An 18,985-nucleotide genomic window follows, 5' to 3' on the forward strand; every position below is an offset into this window, starting at 1 on the left:
GCACAGTGATGAGAACTGGGGAGGACTCTCGGCACTGTGCTCACCCAGCTCACCCAGTGAGTTGATATGTACATGGTATACCTGAGAATAGTATCAGGAAGGCCTAGGAGTTTACATATGAAGCCAGGGAATTTAATGTGGAGGGCATTTATAGTTAGTCAGGTGAGTTGAGCTCACTGAGTGGAGAGCTCGTCACTAAATTTAGACCAGTGAGGTTTTATCATATACATTTGTGTGATGGTTTGTATATGCTTGGCCCAGGGAGTGGCACTGTTGGAAGGTGTGGTCTTGTGGGAGTAGGTGTGGCCTTGTGGGTATGGGCTTTAATGCTCTTGTCTTGGCTGTCTGGGAGCAAGTATTCTGCTAGCAGCCTTCAGATGAAGATGTAGAAATCCCAGCTCCTCCTGCATCGTGCCTGCCTGGATGCTCGTATGTTCCTGCCTTGGTGATAATGGACTGAATCTCTGAACCTGTAAGCCAGCCCCCAATTAAATGTCCTTGTAAGAGTTGCCTTGGTCATGGCGTCTGCTCACAGCAGTAAAACCCTAACTAAGATAGAAGTTGGTACCAAGGTCTAGGGTATTGCTGTGATAGGCCTGACCATGCTTTTGTTTGGCAGAATGGATTTGTGGACTTTGGATTTGGAAAGCCATGGAATGCTTTAATTAGGACTTAATTCCTAGTAGGAATATGGAAGACAGTGCTAAGGGTGATTTGAAATGTGTATGCAGGCCTGCTGGCCCAAGAAGTTTCAGTGGAGATGAGCTTTACTATGTGGCCGAGAGACTGTTTTTGTGATGTTTTGGTGAAGAACATGGCTGCTTTTTTGCCATCCTCTGAAGAGACTGCCTAAGGCTAAGGTAAAGAGATTTATATTAATTGCATCAAGAAAAGATGTCTCAAAAAAGCACAACAGAGACTTTGTTCTTTGGTTGAGTCTGATGAAGAACATTTTAAACAAACATAGCAATCATAAAATATATGATTCAAGGGACACCAATGGAGCTGAATCCTGTGTTCAAGGATATTAAATTGAATTAGGAAAATAGTGGCCTTCGGGCAAGATCCCACCCAGCTAAGTTAGGTCCAGGCAAGGTACAAGCCTTTAATCCCAGGAACCAAAGACAAGCAGATCTCTGAGTTCAAGGCCAACCTAGAACAGAGCAAGTTGTAGGTGAAGAAAAATGTAAATCCAGGCTTGGTGGACCACACCTTTAATCCCAGTGTTTAGGAGACAGGTCTGCAGATGAAAAAAGCCAGTGTATGGAGCAAGTTCTAGGACAGCCAGGCTTAAGCAGTAAAGGAGTTGGAAAACAGAAAGCTGGTGATAATGTAATAGAACAAGGGGGCCATGTTCCAACCCTGCAAGCAGCAGAACTTGGCAGCTTTGTCCACGTGGCTCTGGCTTTACAGTCCAGAATAGAAGGGACTACTAGGACAATTGATGCTGGTTAGCTGGAGCTAAGAAATTAGTGGTGATTAAGAAGAGACCAGCATCACTGAGGTGAAATCTGGGAAGTGTTTTCTGAGAGCACAAAGAAGCTGTGTTCCAGAGATAGCCCAGGTTGTACCTTGTGCTAAATCTGTACTTGGTAATGTGGAAGAGTCATCCAGGCGGTACTGGTTTTGAAGGTATGAAGGGGTCATGAAGAGCAGCTGAGGCTCAGCACTGTGAGAGGCCATGGGAGGCCGTTGGTGAAGGTGCGGCCACAGTTACAGTTGACGGCCCAGGACTGAAGGGGTCATGCAAAAATGTTGAGGTTTGCACCGTGAAGAGAGCCTGTGAAAAGTTATTGGTGAAGCCTAGTTGCAGGAGAAGACCCCAGTGTATTATAGATGCCAGCACCAGGGGATGATCACCAAGAACAGCAGCAGCAGTGGATCATCCTGAGCTTAGAGTGCGTTACAGAGGGCAGAGCTGGAAATGTGACTCAAGCCCTTTGGAGGAGTGCAAATCATGTGTGGATCCTAGACATTGGAACAAGAAGCAGTGAAGCTCAAGTTGCTTTGGAGGCCCAAAGATATTTGAGATGCCAGAGCTGTGGGCTATTTGCTGAGAAAAGCCACTAACATGGAGTAGAAGCAGCCCAGGAGAAAGAAGGTTTTTGCAGTTAACTGTTACTGACTTTGGGAACTCTAGAAGTTGGACTAAATGTATTTTGCATTCTGCTAACTTTAGGTATGGCCCTCTAGACTCATATGCTTGCAAGCCTATGGGGGATGGAATGTGATGGTTTATATATGCTTGGCTCAGGGAGTGGCACTGTTGGGATAGGTGTGGCCTTGTGGGTATGGGCTTTAATGCTCTTGTCTTAGATATCTGGGAGCAAATATTCTGCTAGCAGCCTTCAGATGAAGATGTAGAGCTCTCAGCTCCTCCTGCACCATGCCTGCCTGGATGCTGCCATGCTCCCACCTTCATGATAATGGACTGAACCTCTGAACCTGTAAGCCAGCCCCAATTAAATGTCCTTGTAAGAGTTGCCTTGGTCATGGTGCCTGTTCATAGCAATAAAACCCTAACTAGCTGAGTACAAGCTTGTTTTGTGGTTTCTGTAGTTTCTCTTGTGATTTCTGGTTTTATTTTAGTGGTGAGTTGAGTTGTTTGCACTCTGGTTTCTGTAGTTGTTGGTCACAGTTGTGCATAAGATCCTGGGAACCTCTTCTTGTTTCCTAGACAACTTTACAGTTTCTCCCAGGTAGAGGGAAGCTTAACAGTTCTGTACATGAGAGCCTGGGAACTCCTCACAAAGAATAGGCACTGGAAATTTTTATATCCATGTTAGCATGCCTCTTGTTGTTCAGCTTGTGTTTAGGTGGACATGTTGGTGAGATCTTACAGGTGTAGCTTCTGACATCTCCTTCCTCTCTCCCCTCCCTCCCATCATAACCCACCAAGTTTAGTTTGTGCTGACTGTATACTTGTAGGTGTGGGGACATCCACTGGAGCATGGTTGACCTACCAGAGGTATTCCTCTCCCTTAGGCGATTAACTATCAGTAGCTCCTTGTTTAGGGATGGGAATTCATGAACCCTTCGTCTATCAGTTAGAATGTTGACCAGTCTGCTCTTGTGCAGGCAGCCATAGGTGCTGAGTCTATCAGAGTCTAACAGTGTCTAACAGAGTCTAACAGTGTCTAACAGTGGAGTCTAACAGAGTCTAACAGTGTCTAACAGTGTCTAACAGTGTATCAGAGTCTAACAGTGTCTAACAGAGTCTAACAGTCTAACAGAGTCTAACAGTGTCTATCAGAGTCTAACAGAGTCTAACAGAGTCTAACAGTGTCTAACAGTGTCTAACAGAGTCTAACAGAGTCTAACAGTGTCTAACAATGTCTATCAGAGTCTAACAGTGTCTAACAGTGTCTAACAATGTCTAACAGTGTCTATCAGAGTCTAACAGAGTTTAACAGAGTCTATCAGTGCTGTCCTGTTGAAGACATTGTTTGCTCTGGTTGTTCTCAACCTCTGCTTCATGTCTTTCTGCCATCTATCTCTTCCATAGTGATCCCTGAGCCTTGGGTAGTGGTGGTCACATCTAAATTCCATTTGTAGCTGAGCACTCCACACTATGCAGTTTATTTTTTAATGTGCCTGGTATTTTTCCATTCAGTATAGATTGATCATTGCCTGAAGCAACAGTTCCATCCTCAGTGTTGATTGATTGATTGATTGAAGTTGGAGAGAAGGAGTTAATAGCAGATAAATGCAAATAGAAATCTATGGTGTTTCATATCGCATAAAAATACATAGGGCAGGAAAGAGCTCAGTCGGTTATGTTCTTGCCTTACAAACATAAGGGAACTAAATTCTGTTCTCAAATCCATGTTTTTGTTTTTTAAAAGCTGAGTTGATGTGGTGGTTCACACAGGCAGGCAAATGCTGAAGAGGCTGTGGCAGGAGGGCATGAGTTTGAGGACAGCTGGCTACCTGTGACAAGGGTTACACACCTGTAATCCGAGCACTGGTGAGGGCGAGATCAGTGCATCCTTGCAGCCAGTTTAGCTATTGGAAAGCCCCAGGTCAGTGAGACTGCCTAAAACAAATACTGAGCAAACAATACTAACAGCAACAAAATCCACCAGGAGGGCTGCAGCTGAGGAACAATAGTTGAGGCTGTCCAGAGTTTTACCTTCTAGATTGGAATTTTAACAATAATTCTATTTAATAATTTTACAATGTGCTTCATTTTAGGCCATATTCCTTCACATTTTAACCCTTTAGTTACTTGGGTTCTCAGAAACACAGTGAGGATTATTAGTTATGTTAATGTACATAATCTTAGGCAGGATTAAGAGAATCACCTGTTAGCTAAAAAGTTGATGTTCTGAATTTTTACATGATACAAAATGTTACCTTATTGTCCATCTATCCATCTCCCTAGAGGAGTTGGTATCTTGCTATTTTGTAAACCAGGCTGGCCTGGAAATCACTATGTAACCAAGAATGGCATGAAACTGATGATCCTCCTGCTTCAGCCCTCCAGAGTGCTGTCACTACACGTGTGCCGCTACTGTTTATTGTTGCTGTTTCAAATTGTACAATCCCTCCACAGAAATTCTTGTCATAGTCTCCTGAGAGACCTTGGGAAAGTGAATGTCTAACACTGCACAGCTGTGGGTGTCTGGTGTGTTTCAGAGGCACTCTCACTGAGCTGTGGGATAGATATACATCTTCATAACCTGACCTTGCTGTTGTTAATGAAAATGGAAAGATTTAAAGCAAGTAATGGAGGCATGGCATAGTTTTCTGATGCAAACCATAACTTTTTATGATTAACCCCAGTAGGCTTCTTTGAATTCAAATATTGAACAGAGCAGGTATATGTACAATAAGTTGAGACGATGCAGTTTGACTTGAACATATACTCCAGTTTTGTTTTCGTCTGCTTCCCTACTATGTGCTTATCTACTTCTTCAAGAAGCAAGCTGCCATCTCAGCTCTAGAAGCATGTTTCTTGAAGACTCTGGATCAGTCTAGGTTCTTTCCTGGTGTGCCCCTTGACCAGGGCCTTCAAACAAACACCGACTGACATCTCTGGGAAGTGTGTTGAGGTTGATACTTCTGTATTCTCAGTGTTAGCTAACTAGTGTAATCCGTGTACCATTCCAGTAGCTGTTAAATAACTGCTGTTTCATGGTTATTCAGAGAAAAATGTGGACATCTTGCACCAAAAAAATAAAAGTACCTACAGGTCATACTGGGTTTTGGAAGTCAGTCATTGAATGTGGAAAGAGTGTAGAGTAACACAAAACAAGGTTTGCTGAGCAGGGCCTGGTCTGCCACACTACTTGTATGGTACTCTGTTGGCTGGATTTTGCCACATGGCCATGCTAAGTAAGTGTAAGGGAGGCTGGAAGTATAGTCTTGTTGCAACAGTCAAGTAAAGTAAGTACTATTGTCTTTCCTGGTGTCTAGGTGGATGCAATCACCACAGATGTCTTAAAAAAGCTGCCTATTATTGTGATAAAATTCTATAACCAACACAGTTTGGGAAGGAAGGCTTTATTTCATCTTAAAACTTGTAGCTTATCACTTAGAGAAATCACTTAGAGAACTGTAGGCCATGGAGGAGTGCTGCTTTTGGGCTTACTCTGCTGCTTTCTTATACCTGGGACTGCCCCATGAGCAGAGCCTCCTACTCAGTCATCAGTCAGGCCAAGTGAGTGGGGCCATTTTCTCACTTGAGCTTTCCTTTTCCAAAATGACACCGGCTTGTGTCAAGTTGACATAAAACTAGCCAGTACAGTTTGTGACACACATTAGCTCTTCTCTGATTACCTCTTATTTCGTGATTTTTTTTTTTTTTAAATTGTAGTTTCTAAAACTACTTCCCCAATACCATATTTACCATTCGGGGAGTGGTTTCCAAATATTCAGTTTATATATGATAGTCCTGTCTCAGGGATACAACAACTCAGCTTCTGAGCTAGAACTCAGTTTAAGGGCAAGTTAAGAATCAGGCCACAGAATACATTGGAACCCTGGAGACTGTGAAGAAGCTGTAAGTGCCTGACATGGATTGGCTCTGGAATATCCTCTATAAAGCATTGTTTCCAGGGAGGACCAAATGGGAAGATGCAGAAACTAAGAGAGAGGTCTAGTGAGAAGGGTACCATACCATGGGCATGCCCTTGCAGAAGCTTCCAGAACCCATTTCCTTCCCTTTTTCTCTTTCTTGCTGTGAGCAAGGCACAGCTGTGTTGTGTCTGCCATGTGCTCCCACCATGACACACTACCACAGGTCCTAAGAAGTGAGGCCAAGATGGTCAGAAACCTTTAAGACTGTCAATCAATAAAGAAACCCTTTTCTTTTGTAAAGGAACAGGCTCAAAGTGTTAGGCAACAGAGAAGACTGGGTCAAGCCATGGGAACAGTCAGTTTAGGATGCCACCTCTGCCTCTTTTTCCATACTCCTATGACTCTGGCCTTGGTAATGAACAAATGGCAAACAGTCTGGGTTTTCTGCTAGGAATTTAGAGGATAGATATTCCTCCAGCATGCATACACAGATAAAATATTTGAGTTGGTATGAGAAAATTCAGGATCATCTGTCATTCAGTGAAGAAGTGCTCTATGTGGTGTGCTTAGCAGATAAGGCCTGCTCCTCTATTGTAGGCATGGCTTTCCTTCCTTCCTTCCCACTTTTTGGCTCTACAAGAAGGGTGTCCAGATTCCAAATAGCCCATAGAATAGTGTCTGTAATAGAACGTTTTCTATAGGACAAGTACGCTAGGCTGTAAGATGGGGATTGTTCTAGTCTGCATTTCCCTGTTACAGTGATGTCAGCACATCTACTTATTCAGGGACTGTTCCTGAGTGTCATTGTTCCCTAAGAGTAGGTATGACAACCCTTGCATAGGACTCTGTATGAGCAGAGAAGCTGGATAGTATATTTGGTGTGCAGTGGTTCTATCACTTAGAGTCCCCAAGGAGTGCCCTATTGAGCCCGCATCTGCCCAGCTTGGGTAGGAACCACAGTTATCCTTTCTTCCACTCATTAGCTCATTGTCACCTTTAAGGCTTTGTTCTTTGTACTTACAAGAATGCAGAAAGAAATAACTATGGTTAACCTTCCTTCAAGGGTTCTGATTCTATTTCAAGAGCATAATGATGACTTTAGTATATAGCATGCTTGCTCTGGGAAGAGTGACAGTTATTTAGTAAGATTCTAGGAGAAGTTTTCTTAGGATGACATTTGATACAGGTCTCAAAATATGAGTTCAAAACTTCTGGAGCAGAAAAGGGAGCAGGCTGTGTGTTCTAGATGTGTCCTGCCAGACGCTGTTGCAGAACAGCAAAAAGATCAGTGTAGCTGAGACAAAAGTTACTGGGACAGAGAACAGAGAGCAAGTGGTGGGAAATGGGATGGGTGAGGTATGAGCACTTAGCCTGCAGGCTCTGCGGGGGGGTGGGGGTGGGCAGGGGGGCGGGGGGGTGCTCCAAGTGGTGAGAGTTTGAGACTTCTGAGAACATCAGTTTTGGTAGCAATCCTGAGAAGCAACTTGGGGCATGGAGCTTGGGTAGAAGCAGTTTGGGCTCCACTGTACCAGACAAGGTTTTGACAGAGATCATAATAAGTAAGCTGGATTTATAAGTTACAGACCAGAGTCTTGGAATGTATCCTGGGGTGAGTGGGATGAGGAATGAGGGTATGTGTGTGTGTCTGTGTGTGTTGGATGGAAGGAAAAAACCTGAAAAAGATCCCTCACTTGGATGGATGATGGAGAGGTCACACTTGGCTTCCCTGCTTGATTTTGCCCCACGAAGACTCAGTTCAATATAGTATGCCATGTTTGCAGCTCAGGCTGGAGTTTGCTTTGGAAGCTTTGCTGTAGCCCAGACAGCCCCCGCCAGTGCACTGAACTGGAGGAAGACTGTCTTAGTGTAGACTGTGGAGAAGATGAGGGAAGGGAAATGCTAGCGCCCCGCCCTTGCTGTCCGGTTTCTGGAGAACAGCCAGCCCTTGGGATCTGATGACTTTCATTTGGGTGCTTCCCACTCACACACAGGGAGGGCATGCAGATTTTCTGGAGGCCAAGGCTTTGCTTACCACTTTCACAGTTACACCACTAGTAATAGACCCTTGCCTAGAACAGTGTCCACGTAGCAAGCAGTCACATTTTTAAAATTAAAAATAAATTAAAATTAATTTTAATAATTATATAGATTACCCAGCGTATCTAAAATATATTATTTACATATCTAATCAAATTTAAGATGTTAAGAAGTAATGAAGTTAAAGAAGTTAATGAAATTTTACACTTATAACTTATCTTGGTCTCAGTAGCCACACAGACTGTGAACTAATGCATTGGTCAGTGCTGAGTGACCGTCTGGCTCACAGACTTGCTGTAAAGATTCCATGTCAGTCAGGGATGTTTGCTTTCATTGTGAAGCAGCTGAATGTTTTGCTATACTTAAGTAGTAATGAGATCTTCCTGGGAGCTCCCAGGAGCCAGCACTGACTGCTAGAGGAAGTCCTGAGGAGATGTCCAGGGACAGCACACAGTCTGCAGTCACTGTGTTCCTTCTGATAAGGACATACATGCTTCAGTTACACTGTAAGAGAATCCACACACCAGTCTGTTGGCATAACCACATTGTTTTTGTTGTCATTGGATTTTGCTGTTGATTTTTCAAGACAGGGTTTCTCTGTGTACCCGCCATGGCTCTTCTTGAACTCACCCTGTAGGGCTAGGCTAGCCTCCAACTTAGATCTACCTGCCTTTGCTGTTCAGTCAACAAATTATGACTGTTCCCTGAGAACATTGTAGATACGCACAGGATTCAAGTAGTTGAGCTTTTGTGAAGTTTTTAAAATTGAGTAAGGGGCAGAATTCTTAGTGGTAAGAGTAGGTGCAAAGCCCTAGGTACAAATCCCAGAACTCCACCTGAAAGGCCATACTGTTTTCCTAAATGACTTATGAGAAAAACTACCTTTTAACATGGGAAGTAGAAAGGTATTTTTGGTATGTGCCAGAATTTTTATTTTTATTCAGCTAGAAAGAAATATTTTATGTCTTAAAGATTAATTTACTGAATCTGATTTTTAGAATTTATTATATTTGAGATTATATAGCATGTATCTGAATGAAAGTGAGATTATCTTTCAAAAATTATCCCTTAGTCTTTGTACACTTCAGTAATCATGTCTTGTGTGGTCCCTCATATACTTGATGTAAATTTCTATTAATCAGTTTGATTAATAACTTCTCTTTTAGAATAACGCAGGCCCACAACATCCCAGTACCCTCTTCCTCTTCTTCCTCCTCCTGCCCCTGCCCCCTCCCCTCCTGAGGGCTGGGATTAGAGGAGCGCACTATCAAGCCCACTCATGGTCACTTATTTCACTTATTGGATCAAATGGATTTGTAGAAAAGTGATACAAAGACTTCACAAATCTTTGAGATTAGTGAGTTCATATTTATAGGTGCTACTGTAAAAGAAACTCAAGACCAGTATTAGAAGCTTTGTAGTAAGTGGGAATTGTGAGGGCCACAGAGTTAATCGGAAACATCACTTTTTTTTTTTAATGTAGCTGGCAACTGAATTCAGGCCATCTGCAAGAGCAGTGCATGTCCTAGCTTCTGAGCCCCCTGTCTGTCCCCCTTATTTTGATACTGAAATCTTCTTAGTGTATTTAACAGTTTTAAGTGTCTTATACAAGAAAATGTGGAAGCTGCTGTTATGCATATCAGGAAGTGGTCTTTGAATTTCAGCTCAAGATCCATTTTGGGAAACACCTCTCACCTAGTTGAGTTCTGCTTTCTGACTTCTCCTAATCACCGCTGTTTTCTAGGTAACCTGGGCTCAGAAGTGTGTCCTGCAGATGTACTCAGGTTTTCAAGTGGACTCTTAATCTACTTCATGCATCTCTCTCCTTTTCTGCACTGACCTTACATTTATTTGCAGGCTTATGCTTAGGTTGTTGAATTAAACCACAAATTCTCTCTGTTTTCTTACTAATCTGCTTTGCTCATAATTTTCTGTTATTTTAGTCAGAAATAGGGACGTTTAAATGATATTACTTATTTGTCCATTTTTCAGATGGGAAAGGGTGGTAAGGATCTAGTTGACTTTCCCAAAATTACCCAGTTGCTAATTAATAAGTTGGCACACTGACTCCAGACACTCGAGTGTGGTGTTTGTGTGCACCTTCCTGCATGTGGTCTCTCGTCCACTTCAACAATTCTTGTTCCGTACTCTTTGCCCCCAATCCTATTCCTGTCATGCCGTGCATTGCAGACTGAACTTGAGGATCTCATGTTATGTCCAGCTCCACCACCAAGCTATAACCAAGCCAACTTGCATTTCAGCCCTGAACTGTTCTGTGTTTAAGATGCAGCCTGAGGCAGGTTGGGAAGCACTTCCCACTTTTGTGTTCTTCCCAGGACATTTTGTGAGCCGATCAGGAGATTCAGGACTATTAAATAACTAAGGTCTTTTATCTCTGTTTTTAAAATGTGCTTTCTGTGAGTGCTGTCTTGCTTGAATGCTTTCTTAACTCTCCTCTTTCCTATGGCCACAGCTACCCACATAGGTCGCTGCCTAGAGCAGATGCTCTAGCAGCAGTTTGTCTGTCTCTCTCTTCTCTTTACCGTGACTGTGACTCATATACTATCTCCCCCGTTCCTTTGCAGATCCAGCCCTCTTCTCTTTTGAGGAGTTTGTAGGCTTTGTCAAGCACTTCCCCAGCAGTGTTTTTAAGTCGTGGTAGAGACCGAGAGGGCTCAGTCTTGCTCTGCCTTCCTAGGGGTGCTGCCAAGGGACTTGCTGCTTAGCTCTCCTAGAGGTAGAGCTGCAGCTGAGCTTTCACAGGACTGCTCTGCTTCTGTGGCTCACTGACACAGTTTGGCAAAAGTTAGGGTTTAGTAAATGCTTTTACGTTTTAGTCTTTGCTTTAATTCGTGATAGCTATGCACAGAGCTTTGGTCAAGTGTCACAGAAAACCATGTTTTCCGTGCTGTTCTTATCAAGCTACTCTTAGTGCCTCTTGGCAGGGAAAGGACACTTGGTTATTACATGCTTAATTAACTTAGATCAAGGAGCTCCACTTGCTCCCTCTCATGTGATTTTTCAGTGGTGTCCATTTAGGACAGGGAGACCAGGTTAGTGGCTTTAATTGTATCTGTATTTAGGATAGTATGCAGCCTCTGGATAGCAGTAGTTTCTAGATTAATTGAAATTCAGTGTTAACTGCTTTTGTATAATGAACGTGTGACATTTACTACACAAATAGACTTTTAGTGAGTAGCTTTTATTCTGAAAGTATTAAAAGCATTATTGTGCAATTAATTTGGTTACTATGTTTATTTTACTTATTATTTATTTATTGAGATGTATCTCACTGTGTGTATCCCTGGCCAACTTCAGACTGAGTAGACCAGGCTGACCTGAAACTAAAAGAGATCCACTTGCCTCTACCTCCCAAGTGCTGGGATTAGAGAAGCATGCCATCAAGCCCACCCACGATTAACTTTTTAAAATATCTTTCTTCAGAGAAATAACCTTGTCTTTTGAATGGGTTGTGATGGAAATTCTGTAAATGCACAGGTTCTTAATTGGAATCATTAAGCCAAATGATTGCCTCATTGGATAATTTTACATGTTAAGCTATAATTCAATATAGAGACACAAATACTTAACTGGCTTAAAATACCTTGTTTATTTAACACCTATTTAGCTAGAACTAAACAAGAGTTTAGAGTATGCACACGGCTCCTTGTTCGTCCTCAGGATGGGAGAAGGAGGTGTTGTCTTTCTTCTTTCCCCTCCCCTCCCCTTCCTCCCAGAAATGAGCATGCTGCTTGCCACCGAAAGATATGTGAGCACTTAGTTGGGAAATAGGGAAATTTGAAAAAAAAGTATTCATAAATTTCTTGGGAGCCTAAGGCTTACTTGGTTGAGACAGTAAGCATCATGAATATCTAAGTGGCCATTATTCCAGTTGGCTGGTTTTGTTTTGTTTTGTTTTAAATGGGAATGTTTCTAGTATTGTTTTCCTAAAGTCTTGTTAATACTTTAAGGACTGTTAGCCTGTCGCACTTGTTATCATGTAAAGGAGCTTCCATTTATGCCAGAATGGCAGATTTTAACACAGTAGCCTTTAGGCTGTGGACACTTAGGAGCCTCTGGGGTGACCCTCCTTCCTGAGCTACCGTGCAGACAGACTGGAGAGGTGCTGCTTGCTGAAGAGCACAGCAGAGCTGCACCTGTGCTGCTCAGGCCTCTCCAGTTCAGACCAGTTAGAGAGGCTTGGGAATTCTGTTTGGTAGGTTGTTTTTGTCTTTTGTTTGCTTTGTTTTGTTTTTTTCCCAGACAGTTTCTGTGTATCTTTGTCCATCTTGGAACTCACTCTTTAGACCAGGTTGGCCTCAAAGAGATCCACCTGCTTCTGCTAGGACTGAATGTGTGCACTACTACCTGACAAGTTATCTTTCTTCTGTCTGTGTCTATCTGTCTACTTATCTACCTCCATCCATCCATCCATCCATCCATCCATCCATCCATCCATCCATCCATCTCTAGGCAGTGATGAAACTCCTTCTTCAAAGCTTACTGTCCTCTCAGACTTTACCCAGAGACATGGTTGGTGTCTCTTTCATTCCTAGTGGGTGCAGAGTCTTACATGGTTTTATTTCTCAAATGTTTTTAGTATAGCTATCAGAAAAACATTTTCATTTCTCCACTTGGAGTATTCAGTGTTATCAGCATCTATAAAAATGTCTGCTGGGGGTTAAGAGCACTGACTGCTCTTCCAGAGGTCCAGAGTTCAATTCTCAGCAACCCCATGGTGGCTCACAACCATCTGTAATGGGTTTCTATGCCCTCTTCTAGTGTGTCCAAACAAATAAATAAATCTTTAAAAAAAAAAAAAAGTCAGCTGGTACTACCTGCCTTATAGTTTTGCTATTTAAAAATAGTTTTAGCATGCTAGAGAAAACACGTTTGGACATGTGAATTCTGACAGTACAGTAATACAGCAGTATCCAGGGACTGTTTCAATACTTTTCATATTCTTTGCTATTAAAAGTTAAATTCTTGGCTTCCATTTTTAGCAATAAGGGCCTAGTTTCCCTTTTCCAATTGGGAGGTAAAATTCCTTTAGCCATGAGGCTAAATAAAATTTTCTGTTGTTTAGCTTTTAGTATCCTACAGTGTCTCAGACTAAATACATGTGAACTATGCAGTAAATTAAACGCAGACATTTGCTTGCTGGCCTCAAAGAATCAAGACTGTTGTCTGCCTCCTGTCTTTGCAGCTGTTGCCTCAGTTGCTCTGGACTTAGCACACACACTGCCCAGCTGCACTCTGGGCAATGACCGCTGTGTACTTTATTTTTATAGATGGAATGAGCTCTATAGATGTTATTTTTGCTCACACAGTTGTCTTTTAGAAGTACTTTTCTAGTGTACTTAATATTTCCATGTGGAGCTTGGTTTCTGTCTACAGTCATTTTCCTTCCATGAACCTCCCTAAACATTTTTTAAGTGTGTATTTGATGTTGAGAAATTCTTTTATGTACTGGAAAACTATTTTGCTGGCATTGTTATGAGGGTATTTTCACTGGATATAGACGTGTTGGCTGCAGGTCTCTTTCTTTGGTTGTCTTGATCATTTCCTTTCTCTTGATGGGGCATGGTTTTTCATAAATCCGTGGTTTATGGGAAACCTCCGACTACTTTAATGGTTTGTTTTTTTCATAGTTTATTTCAACAATTTGGTTGAATGTGCTTTGTATTTGCTTTTCCCATTACTTTTCTTTTTTACTTCTTCATTTGATAAGTTTCTGTTATCATCATTGATCTTCTCTAGTATCTGATCTATGTTGCCATCAGATGACTGAATTCTTCATTTCTAGAATTTCCATGTAGTTCCTTTTATAAGTTCCACGACTCTAGTAAGATATACTGCTTTATACTTACAGTAGCAGTTTTTGTGTTTTTTTTAAATTATTATTTCTCATTAATAGATACATATCTTACAGTTCCCTGTGGTACTTTTGGCCTGGTGGATTTGATTGTTGTGACAATGTGTGTGCTGGGCTGTTGAGCATCTAGATTTTGGTGTCCTTGTTGAGTAAGATTTGTGTCTTCATCCTTTGAGATTTGCTTTCTGTTTGTGTTTATTTTATGATAGAAGCAGGTGAAGCCGAAACCTAACACATGGTACTCTGGTCTCTGTTGGGCGTCTATGGTTCTTTATCTTGGTAAATTCATTCTAATTGAGACACGTGTCACAGTGGTTTATCTGATTCTGATGTTATTTAACTCACAGCTCTTACAGACTTTTGTTGCCTAGCTGTACAGCATTCTCCTTTGTTGTGTAGCTTGGCTAAGTTGAGAGTCTAGGATGATGACCTCAGTTGTCATCTTGGGTTCTTGATTGTGCTGCACAGTTCAGTAGTGCTGCCATATCTTATTTAAGTCTTACACTGCTCTGCAGGTTCCTCACAGAGTGACTTTGAGACTCAGAATCAAGTTCCTTTTTTTCAACGATCAGAGACTTCTCTAACATGTCTGAAAACCAGTTAGGTGTGTGTTTTCCGGTTCTGTCACGTTCATGATGAATGAGTTCTCTGGTACCAGGGACTTGAAAGTGCTCAGAAGTTGGAGTCTGGGGTGTAGGCTTTTGTCGCATCCCGCGGTTACTGAGAACTTAGTCTTTGGTTCATGAGTGTCTCATATTAATAAGCATAGGCTTTCTGATAGTCTCACAAGCGATTTTGTTGCTTCCGTGCACAGCTGCATATCCATGTGTGTGTGGATGTGAGTCAAGTACGGCATATATTGGCCACTGTAAGTCAGTTCATATGTCTTTAATATAAGATCACTTTTATTAAATAATCCTTGTTATTAGATTCAGCAAAGCCACGGTCGCTGTATATAGCTTAATCTTAATATAGCTTTCCCTAACAGCAGCAGCCATAGAGCTAGCTAGGCACTGAACTGTGCTGGCCTGTAGAGAAGAACAGGAACTGACGTAACTGACAGCCTCTCTCCTAGAAGCCTGCTCCTTCCTCTGACCCTTGAGCTGCATTCTAGAGTAACTCCTTTACCCTCACCCCTCTACTCTCCCTCCCCTTCTCGGCTATTTCTTTATAGGCTCAGTTATTGAAAAACTGCTTACTAAATGCAAGGCATATGCCATGCAGCATGCGTGATGGAGAAATTATCAGCAGACCTGCCCATGGGTTTATAGTCATCACCCACTTACTCCCAGACCTTTGTTTCTGGCCCTTACCACCCACTTACTCCCAGACCCCATGGGTTTATAGTCACCGCCCACTTACTCCCTGGACCTTTGTCTCTAGCCGTTGAAAACACAGCTGGCAGCTCTCTGACATGTTTCCTCCTTAACATTTTGTTAGCATTAATTTTGTAGGATATTCCATGCAAACTGGAATCTTAATCTGAATTCCTGGGGTTTATTAAGCATTTTGTGTTACACCTTAGCTTCAGAGTTTCCATATTTATATGCTCTAATTTGGGTTAATTTGAATTACATTCATTTATTTGTTCTTTAGTGTTGTTCTCAGGTTAGCTATACATAGTCTAATCTAATGTAGAGCAATGTAATCGTTAGTCTTATATCTGCACATTAGTAGTAGAGACATTCAGGGTCACTAAGTTTGGTGTGCATCAGACAGTGATGAGGCGTGTCAGTGTCAGAGGCACGCGTCTGATTGTTCCTTTTTACATTCACTCAGGTCTTCTACAGACTCTGTGCTTGGGTCTTTTCATGGGTCTGCCTCGGTGACAGTCACAGTCATAGTTGGTCATTGTATTGTTGTACACAGCCAGTGTTGCTTTTCATGCCCTGCTCCATAGCCACTGGAGCTCTGCCTTGAACACATCGACTGACACTTAGTTTTCAAACTGTTAATTTGGCAACAAACGCTTTATGGGGTTTTGAAAGTTAAAACATGCCTTTGTGGTAAAAATAGTTAATAGTTCAGAAGGATTTGAAAGGTACAAACAGGATTTTATATATGTTCTTCAGTAATTTAGAATGAACTTTGAATAACAATGTGAAGAATTAAATATTATAACTTTGTCAGGTAACTATATCATTTGATATGCTAGTATATATTGTTCTATACTCTAAGACTAAAATAGTATAGTTGCTTGTGAGTTTAATGGGATAAGGATCATTTGTAATATGATAGGCATTGTGTTGAATCGTACAAAATTGTTACTTTAGAGCCCAAAGGAAGCTAATACCAACAATTTTGTGTGGTTCAACCTAGGTTCTCATTATCATATTATGTCCACTAAAAGATGAGCAGTGTCCACTTTTCAATTGACATCTGAGTATAAATGGATGGCACGAACATTAGGAAGAGCACCCATGGTGAATGGCTCCATTCAGTGAGATTGAGAGAAGTGTCTTACCAGCTTGTTTTGGATTCTTACAGCAGTAAAGGAACAGTGAAGGAGTGCCTTCAATATTTCTACTGACTCATGGGAGGAGATGAACATACTGATTCCTGACATTTAACATAGAATTGAGTGTGAGGTAGATAATGAACATATCTATTGGGCTGGCAAGATGGCTCAGCTCTTCTGAAGGAGTTCAAATCTCAGCAACCACATGGTGGTTCACAACCATCCGTAATAAGATCTGATGCCCTCTTCTGGAGTGTCTGAAGACAGCTACCATGTACTTTACGTATAATAAATAAATAAATGTTAAAAAAAACCAAACAGAACATATCTAGTATGCCTGTTTATACAGCATGATAAAGAGCTTAAGATCCCAGAAGACAAAGACAGATTTGGCAGTCTGCACCCATCAATAGGCCGACCATGGATTGAGTGTAGAGTATCAGGTACTTTACCACCTAGCATGCATTATCTATAGCCAGGAAACACCATGTGCACACGCAGACTCATCCCTTCATATCTTTAAGAACTAAAGCAAAACTAACTGGGAAGCTGAGTGTATATTGAGAGCCTCTGGTATACTGCGCAGTCAGACACTGCTTATCTTTGGATTGTCTGCTACTGCTGTTGGTTGGAGAACAACTTTCCACTTACAAATAAGCAAGCAAGCTTATTTAAGACACGTAACTTTGGTTGACCTGCCGGCTTTTGCTGTGTAGACAGGAATGGTTGGATAGTTACTGTTGTCACAGTACTGGGTGTGCAAGGATCTTACAGCTATGTGCTAGAGCTGAGATGTCACACTTGCAGCCTGTGCTCTTGTTGTGCCTTTAAAAGTTACATAAGGTAAAATGCCTTGTTGTGGGTAATACGGTCTGGTAATGCTGGACATTCATTTTTGAGGAGACACAAGTATCTGGGGCCTAGAATTCATTGCCCTAGGCTTTTAAGTCTGCCTTTTCTAATTACAAGTTTGGCTGGAGATAAGAAAGTATAACCATTTTGTTAGTCAGCCAGTTGAGTGGACTTCAGTGTTCATCTTCCTTTTCTGCTGTGCATATTACAGTGATGGTTTCTAGCTTTACCTGAGCAGTGAACACTGACTGTTCTGTTCTCTCTCCTCTCCCTCCCTTCCCAGAGTGCCAGCTCCAAGTTTTGTTAGGGCAATATTGGAAAAGTGTAGGGGAATCTAGCATCCTTGAATTAAGTTCAGCTAGGTATTTGAGTATCTCTTTGCTCAGCTCTTGGGTAGCCAGCACTATGCTTTCTGATTTGTTTGTGAGGTCCTGGTTAATTGGTAAGGCCCTTCTCAAGAATTCATATTATGTGATTTAGAGTTCCTGAATGTTTAGAATTTCATATGTGAAAATAAATACTAAAAGTTTATACTTTTGGATTGGTGAGATGACTCAGTGGTGCCAAATCTGATGACCTGAGTTTGACTCCTAGACTCACATGGTACAAGGAGAAAACCTGACCTCTGCAGGTTGCCTTCTACTCCCTGGATACACTGTGGGTACATCATACATACCCACAAAATGGAAAACAGTAAATAAGTGTACTATTTAAGTTCCTACTATTTGTTATAAAAAGCTTTTTAGAGGATTTTCTCAAAAGAAATTTATACTCATTTTTAACCCATGTTTTCTACTATATTTTACACATATAACAATGCTATTATGTTGAATGACCATACCTGTTGGTTGTTACTAAGGCTTTAAATATTATTGAATCTTGTAACGTACTCGTTTAAGTGGCTAAGGTCCATCTGATGACATGTTCGTCAGGCTGAGCACTCTCTGACCTTGCGTGTGTTCCAGGAGGAGAGACTTCAGCATGCAAACCTTCATCGGTCCGGCTTGCACCGTCGTTCTCATTCCATGCTGCTGGCCTTCAGATGGCTGCACAGATGCCCCATTCACACCAGTACAGTGACCGTCGCCAGCCAAGCATAAGCGACCAGCAGGTGTCTGCCTTAGCATATTCTGACCAGATTCAGCAGCCTCTAACTAACCAGGTACTTTGACTATTATCAGACATGATGTTGAAATTACAATTTATCCCTTTGAAAATACTAGACCAGTAAAATGTCAAAACAGCTTCAGTTCTATGTGCTAAGTAGAAGTCTCTCTAGACAGAACATGGTGCTCAGAAGTGTCATTTAACTTTGCTGATTCTCCCCACTCACTGAACATTTCATTTCATTGAGAGATACTCAGAAACAGCACAGCTTCTCATTCTGGAATAAAGAGAAGGATCTTTTTTTGTTTTGGTTTGGTTTTAGTTTTTTGAGACAGGGTTTCTCTGTATATCCCTGGCTGTCCTGGAACTCACTCTGTAGACCAGGCTGGCCTTGAACTCAGAAATCCACCTGCCTCTGCCTCCCAAGTACTGGGATTAAAGTCGTGTGTCACCACTGCCTAGCAAGGAAATTATTTTTAAAGAAGAATATTTAAAGTAAAAAAACCTAAAAATCATTTGTGGAAAGTCATTGGAAAGTAAGAATCAATTACTAATTTACAGGAACTGATTTTATGTTAAAAATAACAATTACATTTCATTCCTTCTTAAAAGGGGGAACCAAATACCCATGGAAG

At 41.6% G+C, this 18,985-nt stretch overlaps 1 protein-coding gene across 4 annotated transcripts in view; it reads left to right on the forward strand.

Moving 5' to 3' along the window:
* The window catches only part of Dyrk1a (dual specificity tyrosine phosphorylation regulated kinase 1A), a 129,230-nt gene that overhangs the window by 69,860 nt on the left and 40,385 nt on the right, over positions 1–18,985 (forward strand). For all 4 annotated transcript variants that reach the window (XM_031364495.1, XM_031364491.1, XM_031364492.1 and 1 more), the window contains one exon: positions 18,209–18,405. In XM_031364495.1, the coding sequence (XP_031220355.1) occupies positions 18,286–18,405 (120 nt within the window). In that variant the 5' untranslated portion in view covers positions 18,209–18,285. The remainder of the gene's footprint in view (positions 1–18,208; positions 18,406–18,985) is intronic.

This window comes from Mastomys coucha, unplaced genomic scaffold (genome assembly GCF_008632895.1).
Source record: "Mastomys coucha isolate ucsf_1 unplaced genomic scaffold, UCSF_Mcou_1 pScaffold12, whole genome shotgun sequence".
Classification (NCBI taxonomy): domain Eukaryota; kingdom Metazoa; phylum Chordata; class Mammalia; order Rodentia; family Muridae; genus Mastomys; species Mastomys coucha.